The sequence below is a fragment of the Nipponia nippon genome, unplaced genomic scaffold (genome assembly GCF_047370975.1).
Source record: "Nipponia nippon isolate SJK-2023a ecotype South Korea unplaced genomic scaffold, ASM4737097v1 scaffold_3, whole genome shotgun sequence".
In the NCBI taxonomy this organism is placed as follows: domain Eukaryota; kingdom Metazoa; phylum Chordata; class Aves; order Pelecaniformes; family Threskiornithidae; genus Nipponia; species Nipponia nippon.
Genome location: NW_028262347.1, coordinates 55562806 through 55585089, shown reverse-complemented (window position 1 = coordinate 55585089; position 22284 = coordinate 55562806). Strand labels below are relative to the sequence as shown.

The 22284-nt window shown below is 37.7% G+C and overlaps 1 protein-coding gene across 2 annotated transcripts in view; it reads right to left on the bottom strand.

The window, feature by feature from the left end:
* The window catches only part of UBN2 (ubinuclein 2), a 57560-nt gene that overhangs the window by 10548 nt on the left and 24728 nt on the right, over positions 1–22284 (bottom strand). For both annotated transcript variants that reach the window (XM_087765273.1, XM_087765274.1), the window contains exons 6-16: positions 20775–21273; positions 17191–17261; positions 16361–16490; positions 14917–15035; positions 14171–14284; positions 12658–12801; positions 8844–8894; positions 7426–7468; positions 5221–6759; positions 953–1199; positions 91–180 (exon numbers count right to left, since the gene is read on the bottom strand). In XM_087765273.1, the coding sequence (XP_087621399.1) occupies positions 91–180; positions 953–1199; positions 5221–6759; positions 7426–7468; positions 8844–8894; positions 12658–12801; positions 14171–14284; positions 14917–15035; positions 16361–16490; positions 17191–17261; positions 20775–21273 (3047 nt within the window). The remainder of the gene's footprint in view (positions 1–90; positions 181–952; positions 1200–5220; positions 6760–7425; positions 7469–8843; positions 8895–12657; positions 12802–14170; positions 14285–14916; positions 15036–16360; positions 16491–17190; positions 17262–20774; positions 21274–22284) is intronic.

Below are 22284 nucleotides of genomic sequence, written 5' to 3'. Positions count from 1 at the left end.
TCAGTTCTGGTGTAGATTTTATTTCATTCTAGGGCAGAAATTTGGCTTTTAAGTTAAAAATAAGTAATAAGAAAAATACAATGTCTTTACCTGTGTAAGCTTGCTGCAAGTGAGCAGGCAGAGGTGAGTGAGACAGCGTTGCTGTGTGCTGAGCACCTGGCTGTAAACCCTTCAGTAAGTCTGGGAAAAAAAGGAGAGTAACAAAGATTAAAAATAAATCTTAAGGACAGAGGCAGCCTTTGTCAAATAGGAACTCTTTATTTTTATAGTGTAGCTATAGTAGCATGCTAATTTGCACAGATTTCTGAAGATTTATCTCACCAACAAAAAATAAATACCTGATAGCATTCTGGTGGCTGGAATAAGTCAACAGAAACAGACCTATACAGGTAAGGTTAATCAAAAGTCAGAGCAAGGACCACACCTTGCTACTGGGATGCAATTCTTCATATCATTTCCTTTAGCAGAAAGACCAAAAATTGATATAGGTTAAAAACCTAAAGAATTTATTTTTAAGCAATTGGAAAAAATAAATGCCATCTTGGCTGATACTTCCTCCTAAGAGAACTGTTTGATATCTGAGATTACTGACCTAAGGATGTTTTGAGGAATCACCATATTAAGTCTTTTATTTGTATTGTGACATTGGGAGACTTATGCTGTATTGCTTTCTAAAGACAAGGGATGATTAAAAGTTAACCCAAAAAAGCATGTTCAAAACTAAATATGTACTGTGAATGTAACAATGAAGGTAAGTTATCAAAGGCGATACATAACATTTGGATAATTACATAAACAAAGTTTTACCAGCAAAGAAATCGCATTTACTCTCCTGTCGGGATTCTCATGAACCAAATTGTAGTTTCTTAGAGCTTTATTGCTTCCCTTCTTAATTTCTGTTTTCGGGATGCATCTTGCCTTATAGCACAGTGTGATAACTAATTCCACTCACTCTGAGTTAGGCTATGGTGGAAAGCCGCTGAGGTAGATCCCGAGGTGGTTGTCACTCCAGCTGTGTCCGTCCCAAAGCCAAGCAGCTCCAAGGGAAACTGGAAGGGCACGGTCACAGGAACAAGGCCACCCAGCATCCCAAAAGGAGTTAATGGTGCAGATGTCACATTCTGACTGGTTACAGACAGGGGTGATGCCATGAGAGTCAGAGGTGAGGCGTTAGCCAGTAATGATGCTCCTGCTGTTGACTGTACAAAGAAAAGGAGTACTTCAAGATTTTAAAGCTTTGAGTTGTATTCTTTAAGGAGACAGAATCAACTATTTTCTGTTAAGCGTGGCCCTATTAAGAAGTGTATTAAACTATTAATAAATATCCACTTATGCACCTAGGAGGTCTTCCCACTGTTTGTCTGCTAAGCAAGTACAATTACATCTCAGATTCAGACATGCCAGTATGGTTCCTCTCTCATGTTTTTCTCATCAGCCTTGCAGGTAATTTCCTCTATCTGCTTTCTAATTATGCACTGGGTCTACAATCAGAATCCAATGCAACATCTTCTATTAGATTAATAATATGACATTCAGATGTAGATCTGAAGTTCTTTAGAAGCACAGTATTACTCTCTCCTCTCCAAATCTGTGTCTTAACAGAACACGAGCTTTACTTCTAAAGAGGTTGCTTAGAAGCAATGATTTTTGAGCATTAAGGTTCATACATAAGAACCCCCACACTTCGAGAGAAGGCAGGTTACCAAGATGCAGACGTACATATGTATAGGTGTGTATGGACATGTCAAGGCAAAGGAAAATAATCTCTCCACTCTACATATGTCACCATGAGTTAAATTCATTGTAGTTTAAAAATGAAAATGCAAGATTAGCCAGAACATTTTAGCTACAACAGCTCCCAAATCGCATTAATTCCTCTAACACCAGAACAGCTCATTCTTCTTTAACAATCTTTCCTTTGCTATGCATATAGTAATTTTATATGCTAATGTTCAATTCTCTAATGATCTACTACAAAACAGTTAGTATAGAAGTATTTTGAATCAGACTCAAGCTCAGATATTTTAAGATATTTGAATTAAAAAGACTCAGACTGAACAGGACTTCAAACCTGTGCATTTATACAAGCAAGCCTTAACTAAAACCAAAACTTAGAATCATTTTAACGAACACGTGAGCTTAAAATGAAAATGAAGTCTCCTTGAGTTCTGTCATATCAACTTACAGAAACCGCGAAGTGATGAAAACTCCTAGCGGGGATAAAGTTTCTATTACCAGTTTTGGTCTTAAGGTGTTCAGATGAAAGCAGCTAAAGAAAGGTTAGTTGCTGCTTACGAGAACACACAAAATTTTAAAACAGTAACCCTGTAAGTGTAAGCAACTACAGATGTGATGTTTGTAGCAAGTGTTTGTATTGGTCATCTTAGGAGTAAGAGCTTCCAAGACATACTCCATCCCGCAAGCAGAAAAAAAAATGGATTAAAAACTTCAACATACGTGATAATTCTCTTTTGCCTTTAAAAGTACTAATTTCACAATAAGCCTATGTACAAAAAATGACAACTGTTCACTGTCTATGTAATCTTTACTGTGCAACAAAATAAAAACCCTACAGCAATCTCTTGCAACTGTGGATTTGTAAAATGCCTGAAAACAGAAAGAAACTTTGTAGTGTGCTCTGCCAAGACCTTGCTTATTCTCACAAAACGGAGGAGAGAGAATTCCAGTGATGGAAAGAGGTAGAGAGAATGCCCTAAAAGACTTGCAGTTCAGATGCTTCTATCTCACCTATGATAGTACTTCATAAAAGGGTTCATCCTCGTCATGTAAATCCGAGTCAAAGATCCTTAGAAGTCTCAGCCAGATTCTGCTCAAGAGTACTAATGGTAGGTAGAGCTTTTTAAGGAAATCACATGCGATAATTGCTGAATTTTACATTACTTTGGCTTTGTGTTCCTAAGATGTAACTTAGAGTATTCCAGAGTAAGATTGCTGTGGAGCTACAGCAGGTGTAAGCCTATTACTGGTAAATAACCATGTCAATCAAAAGGAGAAAGGAGGGAAACCCTTCTTGGAAACTCCTCCTAGTTAGGAACATCTTTATTATCATATGAAATCATCTGGTCTGATCTTCAACGTAAGCAGACGCAGGATATTCTAATGAGCAACTCAGGTACAATTCTCATCTTCTGACTGATTAATAGCACCTCAGATAGGAATTAAACCCCTAAACACTTAATGGAAAGGAGATTCACTTTCAGTCTTATGCAAAGTTTTAAGAGGGGTAACTAACTCCTTAGTACAGTGTACCTAACAACTAGTCTGGAATTGATTAAGTTCAGCAGCCAGCCATTACATCCTTAAGGCTAAATAAAGCCCTCCGTTATCACAAATCTCTTCCCCTTCAGTGTACTTGGACTGGGAGGTAATTTGATTCTAATCTTCTCTTGAACGTACTCCACTGACTAAGCCTCAGTCTGCACAGTAGCAACAGCCTTATTCCATGGTTTATCGTCCTTGCGCCGTTCTTTCAAACCGTTTCTAGGTTATCAAAGTAACTCCTGAAGTGTCAAAAAACCCACATGTAAAGTCACAATAATTATTTTAGTGATATCATATGCTGCTCAGTACCTCTAGCCGATTTCCCTCCTCCTATGTACCAACACACCTTATTTTGCTGTATGACAGTATGCACTCATGTTACTTGATTATCTACCACACCCCCTCCAGTCCTCCTCAACATCACTGTCTGCCAAAATGCATTTCATTCCCCAGATGATCAGTGTTTCTAAAAAAAAAAAAACCATTACTTGCCTTTAACTACAGGAAGGTTTGCCAGAATTGATCTCATCATCCAACACAATACTACTTATTTCCCTCGTCCGTCATCTTTAAGCACTACCACACGCATTTCACTTTTTCTTCTACATAACAGCAATTGTAGCCACTGGATTCTGCTGATTGCACCAGGACGAAACAACTCTGTTCCCAGTCCATTCACTGTAGCCTTTGTTGTCTCCTCCACAGCACCTTCCAGAGTACTCAAGCTGCACTCTACCTGGCTCAGCTCTTCTCTAGGCCCTACACAGCACCTCAGTGGCCCTTACACAGCATACGGGTTGCGGGTTTTTTCATTCAAAGTACCCAAAATAATGAGAAGGCTGTGTCAGAGCCTGTCAGACATTTCTTATTGACTGTAATAGACTTAAGGTACAGTATGATGAAAGACCATAGAAATGCCTTATAAAAATCATCCTCTTCCTGTTATTCAGCTGCATTAAGAAAAAGTTGATAGCAAGCTAAAAGATTATAAACCATTGCTAAAAGCTGAGTATACATCACTACCATGCAATAGCTAAGTACATTTTTCAGAAAAATACAAAGCTTTTCCATTTGCTGTACACCAAGACTCTGATTTACAGCAATATTGCTTTTCTTAACTTTACTTAAGAGAGGGCAATAAAGGAAAACCTCAAATCACCTCAGTAATTAAATCACTCCCAGTAAGAAGAATGCACAACTTGGGAAAGCAGGTTGTCTTCTGGGTAAGTAACAGGCTTGCATGGGTTTTAGAACAACAGTATTTTAAAAATATTTGTTTTGTATGACTTGTTTTATCTCCAGTGCTAAAGTTCTGCATAAGCTCTCTCTCAAACAATGTCTAGGATATTTATATATTAATGACGTGTCTCATTCAATTTGACTAGATCCTACAAAATAAAATACATTTAATCACAAATACTAAAGAAAAGCCCTTTCAAGTGTTAATTTTAAATACAAGTCTTGCATTATACTCAAACCACAAGCAACTGAACTCTAGTTTTTCAAGTTAATCATGAAGCTTGGCAACAAATGTACCAAGACACCTTTTCATATGACCGCAAGTAAATATGCACAAATACACAAATCCAGTAATGCAAGAAAATACCACATCCCCTGAAAATATGGCCACACAAAGCTTACCTTTTCTAGTGCTCTTAAGAAAAAAGAAAACAAAAGTGAATTCTGTTCCACAGCATAGACCAACCAACATTTTACAGTGAGGATTCATTCCACACTGATCCTTGCATTTCACATCAGCTGGAAACACATTCATTAATGTGAAATAGTTTCATCAGTATTAGCATAAACGCTTAGTAAAGCATAAACTTCAAATTTATGACACATTTTCAAATCAAGATATTGCAAGAAAGAATATTTACAAAATGTATGTGATAAATATTAATGTAAGGTTTAAATGTAAACTCGTTAGATGCGTACCTGCGCACTGGCTGCTACAACTGGAGACCCTGAGGCAGAAGATGGTCTGTGTGGAGTTGACAATTGTTTAGTAGCACCCTGTGTTCCACTTCCTGCTCCCCCAGAAAGACTAGTCCTACTAGCTCCACTTGAGTTAAGGTTACTGCCTCTGCTGGCAGGTACATTCATTCCAACTCCACCCAAATTATTTTTACCAACAGTTCCAGAAGGAGAAGAGTTGGGCAATTTTGAAGAAGCCTGAGGGTTCTTTGCAGGCTGAAGGCCTGAGGTGCGATTAGAGGGCAGCAAATTCATTGTGGGAGACTGCCTGCTGATATTTACACCACTGGTCTGTTTATGAAGGGGGTTGTTGCTGGAGTGACTACTCTGGGAAACTAGTGCACTTGAACTGGAAGAACTGGGTGTTGTTGCAGGCCTAGGGGATGAGGTGGACTTGGATGAAAATTTAGGTGATGCGTTGGGCTTGGGTGTCACAGAGGGCTTAGATGCAGTGGGCTTGGGAGAGGCAGCAGGTTTGGGAGAGGCAGCCATGGAGAAGGGAGGCTTGAAACCCTGGGAAGAAACTTGTGACACCATAGCCTTGGCTAAATAGTTACTAGAGGTAGAGGTGCTGGATGTTGTCCGAGAAACCAGTGGGTGAGACACTTGAGAGCCGCTTCCAGATGAGGGATTAGACAAAGGCAGGCGATACACTACAGACTTATCTTGAGCCTTGATGACTGGTGATGAGCAAGACAGTTTGGGATTACTACTCAATTTCACCACTGGATTGGTCTGTGATTTACTAATAGTTGCTTGTAAAGGAGATACATATTTCTGTTGTACAGCTGAATGCTGGTGCACCTTTGTCACTTGTGATGTTGAGGAAGAACCACCTTGAGCCTCAGAAGATGATACCAAGATATTAGCATCCTTGGTTCTTTGAGAGGAGGTGGAAATAGCTGCTTGGGTCTTAGAGGAAGAAACATGAGTCTGCGAAGAGGAGGAAGCAGCTTGGATCTGGCTTGACCTCTGTAGTCCTTGCTGAAGTAGTTTGGCTGGCAAAGGCTCTAAGGAAACCTTAGGATTTTGAATTGAAGATCCAGCAATAAGGCCTGAAGAGATACCAGTGTGAACTAGGTCCTGGGGTTTCTTTGGTACTGGCCCTGTATGACCAGCAATAAGACTTGATGAATGGGGTGTTTGAGTGGGCTCTACTTTCTTTGAAGTTGCCAGGGGCAACTTACTCATGATGCTTGCTAGTTTCTCTTCCCTCAGCCCAGGGCGAGGTCTGGATGTTTGTGTGTCTATGGTGGACCCAAGAGGTGATCCCTTGGCACCATTATTTATAACTGCCAGAGCATCAGAAATAGAGTCCAGTGAGGGTGGGTGGAAAGAGAGGTCTTCATCCAGTGAGTCGTCCAAGCAGATCGTCTCTGGAGCTGGTGTGCAGCTAGAGCTGGCTGGGGTGCAGACAGGTGTGCTGGAACTCAGTACAGTAGCGCAACTTGAATTGACTGAAGACATACAGGTTTTCTGTTCTTTCTTTGGACTGGAGTCCTGAGAATGAAGAGATAAGAAAAGACAGGTTTAATAGCCTTTCTGGAGTAGATCTAAAGTCTTCTTTAGCGTTATACTATTATTCTGTACATTCAGATGAACCGAAGATCTATTATTGAAATTTTCATATTAAGACACCTATGATATCTAGGTGTTGGAGTCCTGTGTGCTGATTCAATATTTGTATTTAAAAACCTAGTGCTGTTGCTCCACGTAACTAAAAGTGCCCCACACAGTTAAGAATAATCAGTGCTGTGAAGAACAGGGTAGCTAATCTGATCGCTAGGTAAAATTGCTACTGAACTAAGACAACACCTAGTCATGTCTAATGAGAACCTCTATCACCTTACTATGTTATCCTCCCAACCACACATTTTTCCAGTGTTGCCAAATTTAATACAAGCTGAAAACAAACACAAAACACACATTAAAAGGAACTAGTACCTCTTCTTAGTCAATTTTAAAAAAAACTAATACAGCTTAAAGTTACAAAGCTATACAGAAGTCTTTTGTAGTACTTTCTTTAAAGTAATACACCACCAAGTCAATAAGCTGTTACAGCATTTCCTGATGGAACTCTTCTGCCAGAATTTTTCTGGATCAGAGGCAGGAAACAGGTTGTATTAAATGGTCATATAAAATTCAGATATCTAAATAAGCATTTACCTTCACTTTGGGTTTAGGGGCCAGAATCACCTTCTTCTTTGCCCTAAAACAGAGGAGATACATGTTCATCAGAAGACAAAAGAAAGGCAAGTCATTTTAGTTTTGTTACCCTGATTATATCCCAATAAACTAGAAAGATGACTACTGAAGTCCAGCTTTAATAATAAAATATCTTTGAAATAGAAAATGGGTTAAAATATAGGGGGGAAGAGAACAAGCACACTTTTAATCCATTTTTTTGTCATGTGTCTCTAAGTAAGTTAGAAGCAAAATTCACTGAATCACTGATATAACCTGATATATCAGGAGAACTATTTTTTACTTTTCTGATTTAGAGAAACTTCAAAATATCAAGTCATTTCAGCCTCTTATAATCTTAAGAGTTTGTCTGCTTAGCAGAGCTTTGTCTAAACTGAAGTCATCTATGATAGTTCCACAATTTCACTTTACGTTGATGTTTTTGTCACTGAGGAGTATCTTCGTGTTCTCATTTATATTTCAAACCACATAAAAACAGTTGCTTTTTTCCCCCCCAAAAAAAGTGTTTTGTTGCTTACGAACTGTGAAGTAGTTGTATCTAACTTCTGTTTGTTGCAAGAAGCCATTTAACAAACTACCAGGTTCTTTTGCAGCATAAGTGAACGCCATAGCACCAAATGCAGTTATGTGAGCAAGAACAGCGTTAAGGATTATTAGCCATCAGAAGTTAAGCATTTCACACCTTTTCTCCTTTCTATTTCTTCAAGAGGATCAACAGATTTACATCTTATAGGTCATTTATTCTCCTTTCCTAAGCAACTAGGAATATGCCTGGTTAAAAAAAGACCTTACTGTAGGTAGACCATGTTTTGCTATTATGGAGAAAAACATCCTACGTTAATCATATTTATCACAAAGGTTGCAATTTGGGTGTTATTCAAAGTCATAATTGTTTATTTGAATCCCGCTGAATGCAGGCAGCTCCCGAGAGGGACATAGCGTTGCCTGAAAATCAAGAAGGTAAAATTGCGCTAAGATACACAGACTTCTGTGGTTACAGAGATATTTATGAGGAAAATAAAAGAGCAAGAAGTACTGCAGTCTCCAAGTTCAATTTAATATGCTGCATAGCAAAATTCAGGTAGTGTATCGTGCTTTGAAATGCTTTGAGTAAAACGTGTTAATCCAAGAATGAATACCCACTTAAGTTATCTAGCCACTTCATAACTGAGTTAAAATATAATGCCACAAGAACATTACAGTTATATGTCTAAATTAAACCATTAAAAAAATTAATATTGTAAGTCTCTTCAAACAAATGCCAAAATATCTCCCTTTCCTCCCCTCTGTCCAAAAAAAAAAAAAGAGGTAGCATGAAGATGGGAAAAGACCCTATCAACAACCTAAAGACACCAGTAAGTTGTCAATATTATACTCACGGAGCAGAAGTGAGGTGATTGTGAACACTTCGGCTTTCTTTAAAAAGCATCCTAAAAGAGTGGCGAGAAAAGAAACAAAGTGATTCTACAGGAACAACCACCATATGACCACCAAATAAGCAAGTATCCTTGAATTTTCGGAAGAACACTTTGATTATCTGTCCCTAAAGCAGCTAGTAGGTAGTTTGTCTGTACTGCTGTCATGATGTAGTTCCAGACAGCCATAAACAGAAGAACGCTTAAAAAAAAATATTTCAGGTTTACATTCAAAATACCTCAGTAAATGGCCAAGCAGAAGTCAACATAACAGAATATTACCTCCTTCGGCTAGACAGAAGAAATACATTTTGAATTCTCTCTCCTCAAAGGCTAATGAAATATTTTAAATATCCAATTAAGGATTATTGTAAACTCTTCACACTAGGTGTCCACACATTGATTATCAGTTTGGGTTTTGTGGCTAGTCTGGTGTGTTTGATTGGTTTCGGGTTTTTTTGTTGTTGTGGGTTTTTTTTGTTAAGCACAGAGGAAAACAGTCAGAATACAGTAGCCAAGCTTGTTTCTAATTATCTTCAGTGTTTTGTATAGGCCATTGTGTACCATTTCTGCAACTTCAATTACACTGGACTTACACATACATTCTACTACAGAGCCAATGAATGGGAAGAGTTGGTATGACAGATCTCAACACTTCACATGCTTTTACTTCCATGTTATCAACTCCCGAGCTGACAAGTGGGAAATGAAAATTATTCCTGATCTGTACCTATCCTACAGCTTGCTACCCAAATGTAGCTCTAAATAGACAGTTAATGAAAACTTGGTCCCATTCTCTGTTTCCAGGTAGGCAAACTAGAACAGACAAGATTTTCCTATACCACTGCCATCACACTAGCACTGACCACATCGCGAACAGCTGTCTAAACATGAGCTTTTCACCACTGATAACACATCCTGTAGAGCTGCAATAGTTATGAAAAATTCAAGTATCCACAAATCTCACATAATCTGGTAAGAAAACATTGACATCCTCTCAGTGCAGTTCCAATGCCTTACTTCTCAGATTCCACTTTCAGCTCCATTTTCACATTTTCTTCACCATACTAACTTCCATACTGAATGCCTATGAAGAACATCATGGAGCAAAAGGAACGCTCCTCATTACAAGTTCGATGTGCCACTTCCTGACCTACCCAACTTCTCCAGCATATTTCCTTCCCCACCTCCTTCCTGGTATTTTGTCTATTCCTTAGTCTTTTTCATTTGGGAATGAAAATCCAAAATTAATTCCAGGCCCCAGTAATTTGTAGTATCATCCTTAAAGGTTGAAGACAATAGTGTACCTGCTACAGGAACAGAAGTCAAAGATATGGTACTAAGAAGGACAAGGCAGTATATGTTCCAAAGCAAGAACATGCTGGGAAAATAATCCCACCATTGCATACATATATTTAGATGTAAAAGTTGATGAGAGAGACCAGTATGAGATTGTTTCACTGTGATCATGATTTCAAGTCAAGCGTGCTGTTTGACCTGTACAAAATAAATGTGCTGCAAGCCTACCTGTATGACCACCTCCAAAGATGATGAAACTCTTGGGATTAAAAGAAACAGACTTCCTGTTCCTTACACTTCTTTTTTGAACATATGCATATTTAGGTTGCAGGCTTTTTTCAGACACAAACAGAATTAATATGCAACCCAGTTACAAAACAGACTGTTACATTATCTGAAAAGGCTTCGGGATCCTTTAGGACAAAAAGTATTTCTCTAAATCTATGAATATAAATAAAACAATCTCCTGTTACACACAGAAAATTCACGCAACAAAGGTAGTTGTGATACACATGGACAAATGAATGAGGTGCAATTTAAAGTTACGATCGATACCTTACCTCATGCTTCTATACTAAGCCATGAGGAATATTAAATACAGTTAACTTTGAAAGAGCAAGACATTTTTCCTCTGGGCTGAACCCACAAAGTTCTGGTACCATAGACCTACTCTGATTAGTAAGAATTCCTTATGAAATACTTAGTCCATAGGCCATTTTTAACATTAAATGCCTAAGTTTTTTTCCAGTTTATATAGCTCCTTCTCACTTGAGGCCACATATAAAGGTAAAAAATTATAAGCCTTCAGCATGATAATCCCCATGCTAACATCCCAAAAAGATGAGCATCCAGCATATGAATAACATGTGCTGTATTAGGAGTTACCACTGTCAGACTCCAGGAATTACTTGCTTTTCCTCTTTCCATGCATAACTGTTTGCCTACAAATTACAATACATCACTTCCTAAACAGAAAGCGGGGAAGCGCCTCTCCATAAATACAGGACAATTTGTAAATCATTATGGTACCAAAACTGCCCAGTTAGTAAATGAAGTCTTGCTGGTCAACAGAAAGTTATGATCAGACAGCTCTTGGGTTTTGTTTGTTTTCTATTTTTTGGGGGGGAGATGGGTTGTTTTGGTTTTTTGTTTGTTTGGGGTTTTTTTTGTTTGGTTTTTTGTCTTTTTTTGTTGAAACCACTTTTATAGATAGTTTAAAAGGCAATTTTCAGCACACTTATTGCATGGAAAGAAAAGAACCATATATGTTATATGGCTTTCAAATACAAAGTTTTAACATGCTTCACTTCTGTGTATTCTTGGATGACCTCACGCTATCACTTAACGATTTTGCCACTATCAGTGACCTCCATATCTGTTCTTAAGCTAAACTGGGACTCCTTGTCTCGTCTACTCCAATAAAATCTTCATAAGAGATTAACACTTCACTCATCAGCATACTTACTATACAAAACTAGATTCCTGAACAGAAATAAGTCAGCTGTATGCCAAGAAGTGTAAAACTTCATTTGTTCCTTTCGTTACTATTTCACAAGCAGCTTATTACACCCTCGTTTTCTACACTGACTATTCTAGGAAATATCTCAGTACAGTTATTTTTACAGCTTGATACAGATTTGACTGATCTACAATCAAGGTATTCTTGAGCAAATTGATTACTATTGTCATATCATTTAGCTTTTACAGTTAGGTCAAGATTTGATAGGAAATTGTCTTTTGCAATGGGTGCTACATAAGGAAAGAACTCACATCATCTATATTTGCTTCTCTTCTTCCACTTCAAAGCGTTTGAAAACTTTGTCAAATTTGCATTTCACAATGATTACCATTGCTCTAATTTTATTTTTTCCCCTTTGTATGGTTGTTTCCTCTTAATAAGTCAGTAGGAAGCAAGTACAAGTCTTCATTAAGAAACTGGTGTATTTTTAACTGCAGCATCACAGAGCATCCCAATTGCATACAGGAAATAAAGAACACAAACCTTAGCATTTTGTGAACTCTGGTGTTGAAATTCCAGCTTATAATGTTAAAGTCTATGTCACACTGCATTATCAGACTGCTTACAACATACGGGCAAAACTGCTTTCTATATCACTATCACTTTCTATATCACAGAAAGAGCTTCCCAAGCAGTTACCTCCCACCTCATACTTCCCCCTCAAATGAAGCATCACGCACTGCGTTATAAACTTTAGTAAATTCAGTCTCCAGCAGATGACAAAAGCAAATAGGTCTCCAAGGAAAACAGTCATTTTTTTTAGCTCTCAGACTTGCAAACAAGATAGAAAATTAACTTCTGAAAAACATTCATTCTTCTAAAATGTTCCAGTTCCACTGACATATTTTGAAGTTTTAACCAATATTAATAGCACATGGTTGAGTCACATGCATGATAGTAAATAAGACCCAAGAAATAGTTAACACCAAAATGAATAGATATATAAAGCAGGTATCTTACCTTGCCTGCATCCAGCCTTTAGGCCAAAGTGGTTTCACTTCTGTTTCCATAAAGGTTTTGAGGTAATCTTCAGCAGACTGACTTCTATTTGGCTCTAGCTCATAGCATCCCAGCTTGATCTTGACAAGATTACATAACAGAGACCTGCAGAAAGAAACACAATAAATACATTGAAAGAAATAATCCTTTCAAAAGCTCAGCAGAAAAAGGCTAGAAATGGAAGCACCGATGCTATGCAGCTGCTGCCCATTGCCAGTTGTAGGAAAAGCTCGTTTTCAATAGTGGTTTTTGGACATTTGCCCCTGCACAAGTTTGCTACTACAACTGGTATGACCTGTCACTGTCACTTCTCCATTTCCAACAGACTGTATGGCTCATTTTTATTTCATCCTTACTATCATGTTGTAATTGGTTTTACATTTTCTTTGTGGTTTCCTCATAGCTGAAACATCTCTCACTTTGCTCACAGTGATCTGTCTCATTTAAGATGGAGAATGTTTGAAAGCAAGTGAAATCCATTCTACACTGAATAGTTCAACAGAAGATTCTTTCTGACAGGGATGCTGCCTTTTACTGTCCTTAAAAATATAAATGTGCACACAGTTAAGTAACATTGGCCTTTCCAAGCCTCTTGAATGAAAAAAAACCAACAGATTTAAATATCTCTTCTTTAAATATGGCTCCCTCCAGGTCAGTCCAAGCTATACTGGTTGTATGTGTTCCATGAAGCTTGCTTCCCTGTTGTCTTAACATACTAAAAAGACTCATTGTGAGAGGTCCACCAGCCCCTTTTAATAATATGCATACTTATACTAAAATTACCTTAGGTCTTACATGGGAAATTACTAATTTAGAAGGACCAGCTTGCTTAAAAGCCTATCTAGATTATTTAAATAATAGTAACCTCAGTTTTCAGTAAAATCTGTTCTAGGAAACAGAACAGTAAGAATTCATCATTTCAGCCGAGAATCTGTGTTGCTCTTAAGAGATAACATAGAACTTGTGTTCAGAGGGGATGGGAGGGGTTAAGATTCATGCATTTTCAATGCTGGCTTGCCCAGGGACTGGGAGGCTTGTCAAATGAGCATCACCAATTTTGGTGGTCTGCCCTATTGTGGCAGAAATCTTTACTGCTCGTTGCATGACAGAGTTTGGTGACCTATTCCTAGAACGGTGGGAAGCAGGTATAACTCTGCTTACACATCTGTTCTTTGCTTAAAGAGGCTCTAAGTCCTAGGACGAGCAAAATTCTCATGTATTTGGATAAAGCAGATAAAAAAGCAGTGAAAAAAGGGTTGGACATAGGATGATCTTGCTTTTCAAGTTAACGAAAAGGGTGTTTTACCATTGCAGCATTCTAGCTTGCCTATTTAGCCCCAACACTCACCAAAACTTCCGAGGTGTACTTCTGAGAACAATTATTTATTAATCGGTATCATGTAGTAACATCCCTTTGGAGATCCCTTTATGAAGTCAGTGAAAATTCTTGGTGGAAAAGGTAGTTTTGTCTCACCTCACTGTGTCATCCCAATGAAATTTCTTTCTGGGTCCCACAACTCTCTTTCCAGGTTTCTCATCATCATCTTCCTCCGATCCATTTTTCTCTCGTTCATCTTCCGCTTGCAGCCTATGGTTAGAATAATTGTTTTCTTTATAGATATACAACACAGACAAAATGTTTCCTTGAGAAAGGAGTGTCATTTTAGGGGGGGGGGAAGACCTGTCTCCAGATTCTCATTATACCCTTCCTGAAAGGGTAACCCATTCATCTCTCTCCCCACTGCTTCATGGTCCTCAGAGACACAGGAAAAGGACACACTGCATGGATGCTACCAAGGATGCTGGCTATAACCTTCATCTACTGGGAAATGGCAGGATGCTTATCAAGCTATTAATGCTTTTCCAAGTCTAAAATTAGTTAGCTACGAGGGAAACTATTACAATGAACAAGGACAAGTATATCAAGAACCTGAACACACCATCCTCCTCCATTAATCCAGCATTCTGAGAATCTCCAGTATCCTTCTCACAGTTTATAATTTCTTTCTCTCAAGACCTATTTCATTCAGTTAATGGAATTTCTTTCTAGAGTCAGGCAATAACATGATTTACACAAAACTAAGTATTTTGTACAATTCAAAACTTAGACACCTGTAAACTGGACTTGACTACTTTGCTGAGCTCAGGGAATGAACAACATGGAAACAGACTTCCAGATGGACTCTAGAATGGGCATGCACAGGCTCCAGAAATACCTACTTGGCATTCTTGGCCTGATTGCGGGCCTGACAGTCCTCTTGATACTTGCATAACTGTTCAGGCATGACGTTACTGACAGCCAGCTTCAGCTTTTGCAGTGGTTCTCTCAAGCGGTCATCCTGTGAAAAGAGAAACACCAAAGCAGTCCTATTAGATGCAGTGTAAAGAGTGTTTCAGATAGTTTCACAAAAATTATTTCCTGTTCATCTCTGAGGCAATATTCCCAGTACTAACTATTGACTGCAACAGCCATTTCCTACATGGCACTTGAATCCTGTTAGGTGCAACAGCATTATGGAAATGCACATACTTGAAATTTCTCATACAACTCATGTAAGTGTTGAGACCAGAAACAGTGAAAAGATAGTCACAAGGAAACATATCATGAATATCCCAAAACAGTATGGTATGATCTCATTAAACAATACTTTTTAATTGAAATAGGGAAGGGAAGGAAACCTGAGGGAAAAAGCAAGATGACTTGACCAACGAGCATCTCAACACTTGCAAATAAGTATCCAGTTAATCAAGTCTCCAAAAACTCTGTTCTATAAAAACATCCTAGGTAATGAACAAAATATATGTATTAGATTATCTGAGTATTAGGTTATTGTTATGTGTAATTTACGTACCTCAAAGGTAAGGACTATGTATTTAGAATTGTCTCCAATTATTAAGAACTTTAATGTTTGAAGTAATACATTATATATTTCCCTACATGTTTTAAATTCTCTTCCTACATCTTCTGACTTTACGTTCTTCATCATAACTGCATATTGAGAAGAACTAGAATACTATGTGCTATTAGGTCTTACTGCTTAGAAATAGCAAACGCACCTGTTTGCCTTCTTAGCAAGTTCTGAGACCTCTGCTTTCAGGATCCTCAGATCCTCTGCAAGATTTAGTCCTGGATTTCAGCTAAAGAATTGGGCCAGATACTTCAGATCACAGATAACTTTTTTATTCAATAGGAAAACATTCTTTTAAGAGAAAAGCAACTGCAAGTGACATATAAAGTATCTGTAAGACCTAGCCACAAGGGCAAACTTGCACAAACAGTACAGGCTAGGTCATCTATTATCCATCTAGCCTTTCTTTTTTCTTGACACAAAAGTGAATGCAATAGTATTTTTTTTAGCCTGTCATAATCATGATTATTGTGGCTTTCTAGTTCTGCTACTTTGATATGTACCCTGTACTCAGCTTTCAAGATGAAAGCACTTCATTCTCAAATAAAGGGTCTGAAATACTTGAAGTATTTGTTGCTAAAGTAGTGACAATAGGAGGTACACAGAAAAAAAAGCTTTTAAGCTGATCTAGCAACTGATCCAAAAAATCTTTTGCTTTACTGGAGACTGTATGGCTGTTGCTCTACTCTCCTGCATTCTGTCCTCATCACTATTACAAAACCGACTCATGCTGGAGCTAATCTCCTCATTATTACCTGGACATTGAGGTGTAACTTCTTCAGGCGCTTTATCAGTGTGTCCTTATTGCATGGCACAAAAGCCTCAAGGTGAGAGTACACTCCATTGCGGATGGCAGGATTTATCTCCTGTAACTGTAGCTCAATACTGACAAAGAAACAAGAGACAGTCAACCGGTGAGGCACTCCAAGATGAATATGACACCTGAACAAAAACCTAAGGAAGCTTTGTATGCATAATATATTCTACCTATGCATACTAAAAATAGCAGCTTGGGACACTTTCGGATAAACTTTTTTACAAAAGGAGGAAGTCTTAATCAATGGCAAGAAAACATTCATATACATACATCTCCAGCAATGCTGAACACCGTCATTCAAATTTTGTTTACACCCACCATTGCACATCAATCTTGATACAATTTTGACTGCTACAGTCTTCTAGAGATTATTTTTTGTTTCTTAAAATACAAACCTTCTATATCAAATGCTTAGTTGAAGGATTACAGAGTGAAAAGAGCTGGCATTTTCCTTCACGAAAGCTGAAGGTGTTTTGAGTTATGAAAGTGGGGAACAGGAAGAAATAATGGGAGTTTTGTTGACTTTTACACATGAAGTCAAGGACACAGGGCACTACAAAACACTTTACACTGGATAAAGACAGACAAATAGTCATGACAGGAATTGTATTCATATATAAATCTCTTTAGCTAGTAACTAGCTTAGACTGATCTACCTTCATTGACTTTTAAGGGCTTTGTTGGAACAACCTCAATAATATTTCCTCTTCTGTACTTTTCCTTTCACCCCCTTTCCAAAAAGGGAAGGTTGTACAGATAAGCACTTACTCCAGCAGAATATTATTCATGTCTTGCGTGAAAAACTTCTTCCTGCCTTCTTCATCAAACATCTTGGCGGCCTGAAAATACAGCAATAAAGAGTATCCAAAAGTTCATAGAGCATTTTATCCTAACAAGCTTTGTATCTTTACTTTTACAGATGTATCACATTCTTGTTTTCCAGAGAACAGTATTACTTGGAAAAAATAAACAAAACCAAACTATACTCAGCTGTTTAGAAAAAAAGGTGAGGATTGTTGTTATTATACTCAAATAAAAGTGCCTTGCTCTAGGGCAAACAATCATTCCATTTAGAATCTGCCTGGATCACTGATATTAACACATTTATCTTTTCAAGAACCAGGAAGAAAGAAAATGGTAGAGATGTTTTATTATCTCACCACCAGCAACATTCCACTACCCCTGTTTGCTTTAAAAAGAGGAGCATTGCTTGACAAGTCAAGCAGGCAAGATCATCATCACATCCCTACTCTCAGTCTATGAAAGGCTCCTTTTCTACCTCTGTTATGTGTCTCACGCAGTTACAACTTCCCAGCCTTTTTAGATCCATCTCAATCCTTCATTGCAATTCCTACAAAGGGATTATGTATGCTAGAGGAATACCTCATCCCTCTTTTCTGGTGCTGTCCAGCATTTTCACCATCTTTAGACTATATCTCTGTTTGTCTGGTCTCCTCCTGAGTCGGGGGAGGGGGGGGGGGGGGGGGGGGAAGAGAGGGGAGAACAGCCTTATTCCTACACACACTTCCTTTTATTAGAAGTTTTTACTGATCTCGCAGGAATTCCCATGCAGAATCCCTTTATCTTTGTTCTTATCACCTAGATTCTTATTTTCACAAACAATGACAGCTTGTAGGAGAAAGCCAATTCCCTGCACCATTCTACAAAAATCAGTAAGATCTTCTCTCTAGTGTTCATCCACTCTGCAGATTTACAGAAGTCAAGAGGAAAAAAAAAAAAAAACAAACCCACTTTTAGAGGCTTAGTTTCATCTTATATTCTGGCACTGGGACCAGACAGTGAATATCCAAAAGGAGCTGGAAAAGGATATGCATGCAGAAAAATAGGCAAGTGTGGTATCATTATAGTGACTGACAAACATTAGAGGCAGCCAACATGCTATGAGGCTGAATATTCAAATAAATTAAAAATCTCTAATTCTGCCTTTTAAAAAAAATTTTAGTGACTTGTGACAACATAGCTAAAAACTACAAATAAATGCAAGTGTTAACTTGATAAAATTCCTTTATTACTATGAAATACTCACTGTTCTTGCTCTTTGTAACTGACCCATTTAAGTTTGAAACAAAAATATTTTCTTGAATTGTAAACTCTACACTGCACAGGAAAACAGGAGTGACACTCTTATCAGAAACCATAAGGTAGCCCATTGTCTGAATGCTTTACTGCTTCAGTTATGAACACTGATACCGGAGTTTAAGTTCCTGTAAGGACTGCATTCTGCTCACTACTTTCTACTGTAAATTCAGCTGCTGAGGGGATGGTACTAACTGCTTAAGAATACTGAAGCATTTGTCCTGCTAAAAAAATTAGAAAAGTTATGGATGTTTACAAGTGACAGGATACCAAAAAGACAAGTTTGAAAGTCTTAAATCTGGTATCTTTAAGCATAATTAACACAAGGATTATCATCATCTTCTGGTTTATATAAAGTGGAAGGAAAGATATGCTTTGACATGTCAGTCCCAGGTAGACCTTAAAAGGCGATTTCAGCGTTATACTATCATACTGGACAGCGTTGCTGGCTTTTGAAGAGAGCAACATTGGCAGATTCAAAAACTGCATTGCTATCACTGAACTGTTTTTTTTTTTCCTTTTTTTTTTTCCCTCACAGACAGATTATCTTGATAGTTACCTTGACAATAGAAAAAAAACCATTTTATTACTTTCCTGCTTGTGTACAATATTGTCTTCTGTCATGGTAGTTCAGAACTGCCCACTTAGGGAACTAGAAGATATTAATCTACAAAAGGAAGTCAGGAGGTTTTTATTGTATTTAGTCAGTGGCTTTCTAAATTTTTTTTTTTATCTAGATATATCATACTCTATTCATGGAACATAAGCTTTTTCCTACAGCTTTATAAACTTCTTAGCTTTCCTTGCACTAAAGAGCACTAAAGCTGTGTGCCTGGTAGGTATTTGACAAGACCCATTTCTTTTTTCCTGCTTGTTAGATGTTTTCCCCCACTGATAACGTGTCAGTTGACTGCAATTTGCAGAAGGTAAGGAAGTTGCAATCTTTACATCAACACACAATCTAGATTTTCCCCAGGTGTATGGGTAGACATGCTCTGCTCAGCCAGCACCAAACTTCTAGAAGACATTATCAACAGCAGAAGATAGAAAGAGTTAGGTTTTCCAAGAGCCACTGAATTAAAGCTTTCTTCCAACTGGGTGGGGCTTGTCATACAGTGAAGCAGCATGAATTTGGGGCGAGCCACTAACACTTCCTGACTTTTGGCCTAATCCAGTTGTTCTACAGTTTTGCTAGAAACTTATTGCTGATTCACAGCAAAATTAACCTGAATATTCAAACGTAGACAAATTCACCTCTCTCACTTTAGTAAATATTAACCCTTTGGCTGTATTTAGCTTTGCACATTTAAAAATAACTAAGAACACTATACGACATTTACATATAGGTAAGATAAACGTTACGTTCTATCATTACTCTAACCTGTAGCAAAGCAAGCTCTGCTACTGTTTAAATTGTTTTTTTCCAAAAAGGTAGTAACTTGAACTGCTTTTTCAAAACTTACTGAGTAAGGAAAAGCTGCACTTTATTCTGAGTAAGGAAAAGCTTTAATATATCAGAACCTGGACAATCAAACAACAAATTTATTCTCAACTTAAGATAACATCCACAACTGAAACAAGGAGTATATAATACCTTAACAGCTCTGATCCCTTTCAATAAGCTATTGGGATGTTTGTAACCTGTGGATTTAATACTTTAATATTTTTGATGAGTTTGGACTCCATTCTAACCTTCCAAACGAAAATATAAGAAAATATTCAGTTTTGTGGTTGTGGAGTTTTTTGTTTGTTTGTTTGTTTTTGTAGTTGGGTGGTGTTTTTTGGTGCTCTTTACTGTTGTTGTTGTTGTTGTTTTTTAAACTGGCAAGTTAGCATTCATGTTACAAAGCCAAACATTCAAGACATTGATTTGTAAGCTGCAATCATATATTTCAGGTTTCCTCCTCCAAAGTAAGGAAGCACCCATCCATTTCACCAACTAATAATTCAAGTTAAAGTAACACTGACATTTCCATTATGGAAAAATCCAAACAAACATTACAAGTTACTGTACACAGATTTAGAAAACCTTGTCTCCACTGCGAAATAAACACTGCTTTAACAATTGACCTGCATCATCTCCTTGCCCATTTTCATCTAAGTATCAATACAGCCATTAAAGACTGACATTAAGATCAATTCTACATTTTAGAGTTTCAGCAAGCAATTAAAGGATGACAACCTAGGCTCTAATTATTCTTCGTTGTTCTCTCAGATTCTTGAATGCAATCCCGTATCAGTGAATTCATACTTACTGTTCGAAGGTCTCCAATGCGCTTTTCAAGTAGCATAGGCAGACCTTCTGGGAGGGCAGGCACCTGCTTGGGTGTCATGACCTGAGAGGTGTAGGTTGCCTGAGTGACATTTCCATTTTCTCCTGACAGCTCAGATACTGGGCTGCCATCAGAAGTGCCATCAAGCAACTTGTCAAAGTCAATGTCTCCCAGCATCTCCAGGGCACTTTCAGCTTCTTGCAGGAGCTCACGTTCATTTGTGCTACCAAAAATGGAGAGGACAGGATCACTGATCCTAAGATTCAAGTCAGAGATATCGTTTCCTGCACTGAGAGAGGAGGAAGGAATTTTACTAGGGGTAGAGGTTGCAACAGTCACTGGAGGTTTTGGACTAGATTCCTTCTTCTTCATGGCTTCCTTCTCCTTTTGAAATTTACGGATCATGGCAGCCAGAGAGAGTGAATCTTTATACAATTTCTTTTTCTTCTTTTCAGACTTGTGTGAATTTAAGGCCATTACTCTGTGGAAGAAAAATCTTTCATTAGAATGCATGTGACTTTTGAGGCCTTAGTAACCTTTAACAAAAATCTGGGAGTTTAGTACAATTAAAAAAATTATCAGGGGGAAGAAGTGAGTACTTTGTGCTTCCATCTTCAGACTATTCTATCAACTACCACAAACCATTGCTGGTCACATGATTTCATGCTCTCCAACTGATTTGTGTTGCTAAGTTTTATACACATCAAGGCAAAGGTTGTTTACTTTTGACTTCTCAATTTAATTATGGAGAAGCTGGCACAGTTGTTAAACTCACAGCTGTTACTGAAATACTTAAACTTGACTCTCAGACTCCTGAATGGTGGTAGGTTACTTTTAAGTTTAGGCACACCATGTATGTTAAAAAATTCTCTTAATTGCTAATTAAGAGAATGCATGCAGGCTCAACATCTATATGCTACTTAAACTGAGCATTTTTCACCAATTCATCACCTTGATGAAAAATACTATCAGTAAATTTTCAATACCGACTTGAATAAGACAACTTTCACTCAATAACAGTTTTCTAGAAGCCAATTAAAAAACCCACCACCTTAATCTTTCCATGCTAGCCTCAGAACTCAGAAAAGCACACACAAAGTTCGTAAGAAACATGTAGAATAATCAAGCTATGTGTATATAGTTTTCCAGATTAAAAACCAAGGGCTAGGAAGAAAATTATTTTTCATTCGAAGATGTAATTCTTAGTGCTATGTAAGACTTTGGGTAGAACAATGATGGATAGTGCTACTCAGACTCAAAATTTCTTTTCTATAATTTGTCTCTCCTTGTTTTATTATTCCTTGTTCAAAATTTTGGGGGACAAAAAAATTAGCTTGTAGGACTTATTTAATGCAAAAAACCCACACAAATTCCCAAACCAAAATCTACTAGCTATTAATTATAGTTTAAAAACACAATGTTCTGAACAGCTGTGATAATCTTGCTATGGCACACAATCTTGAAACCAAACCTTACATACAATTCAAAGGTT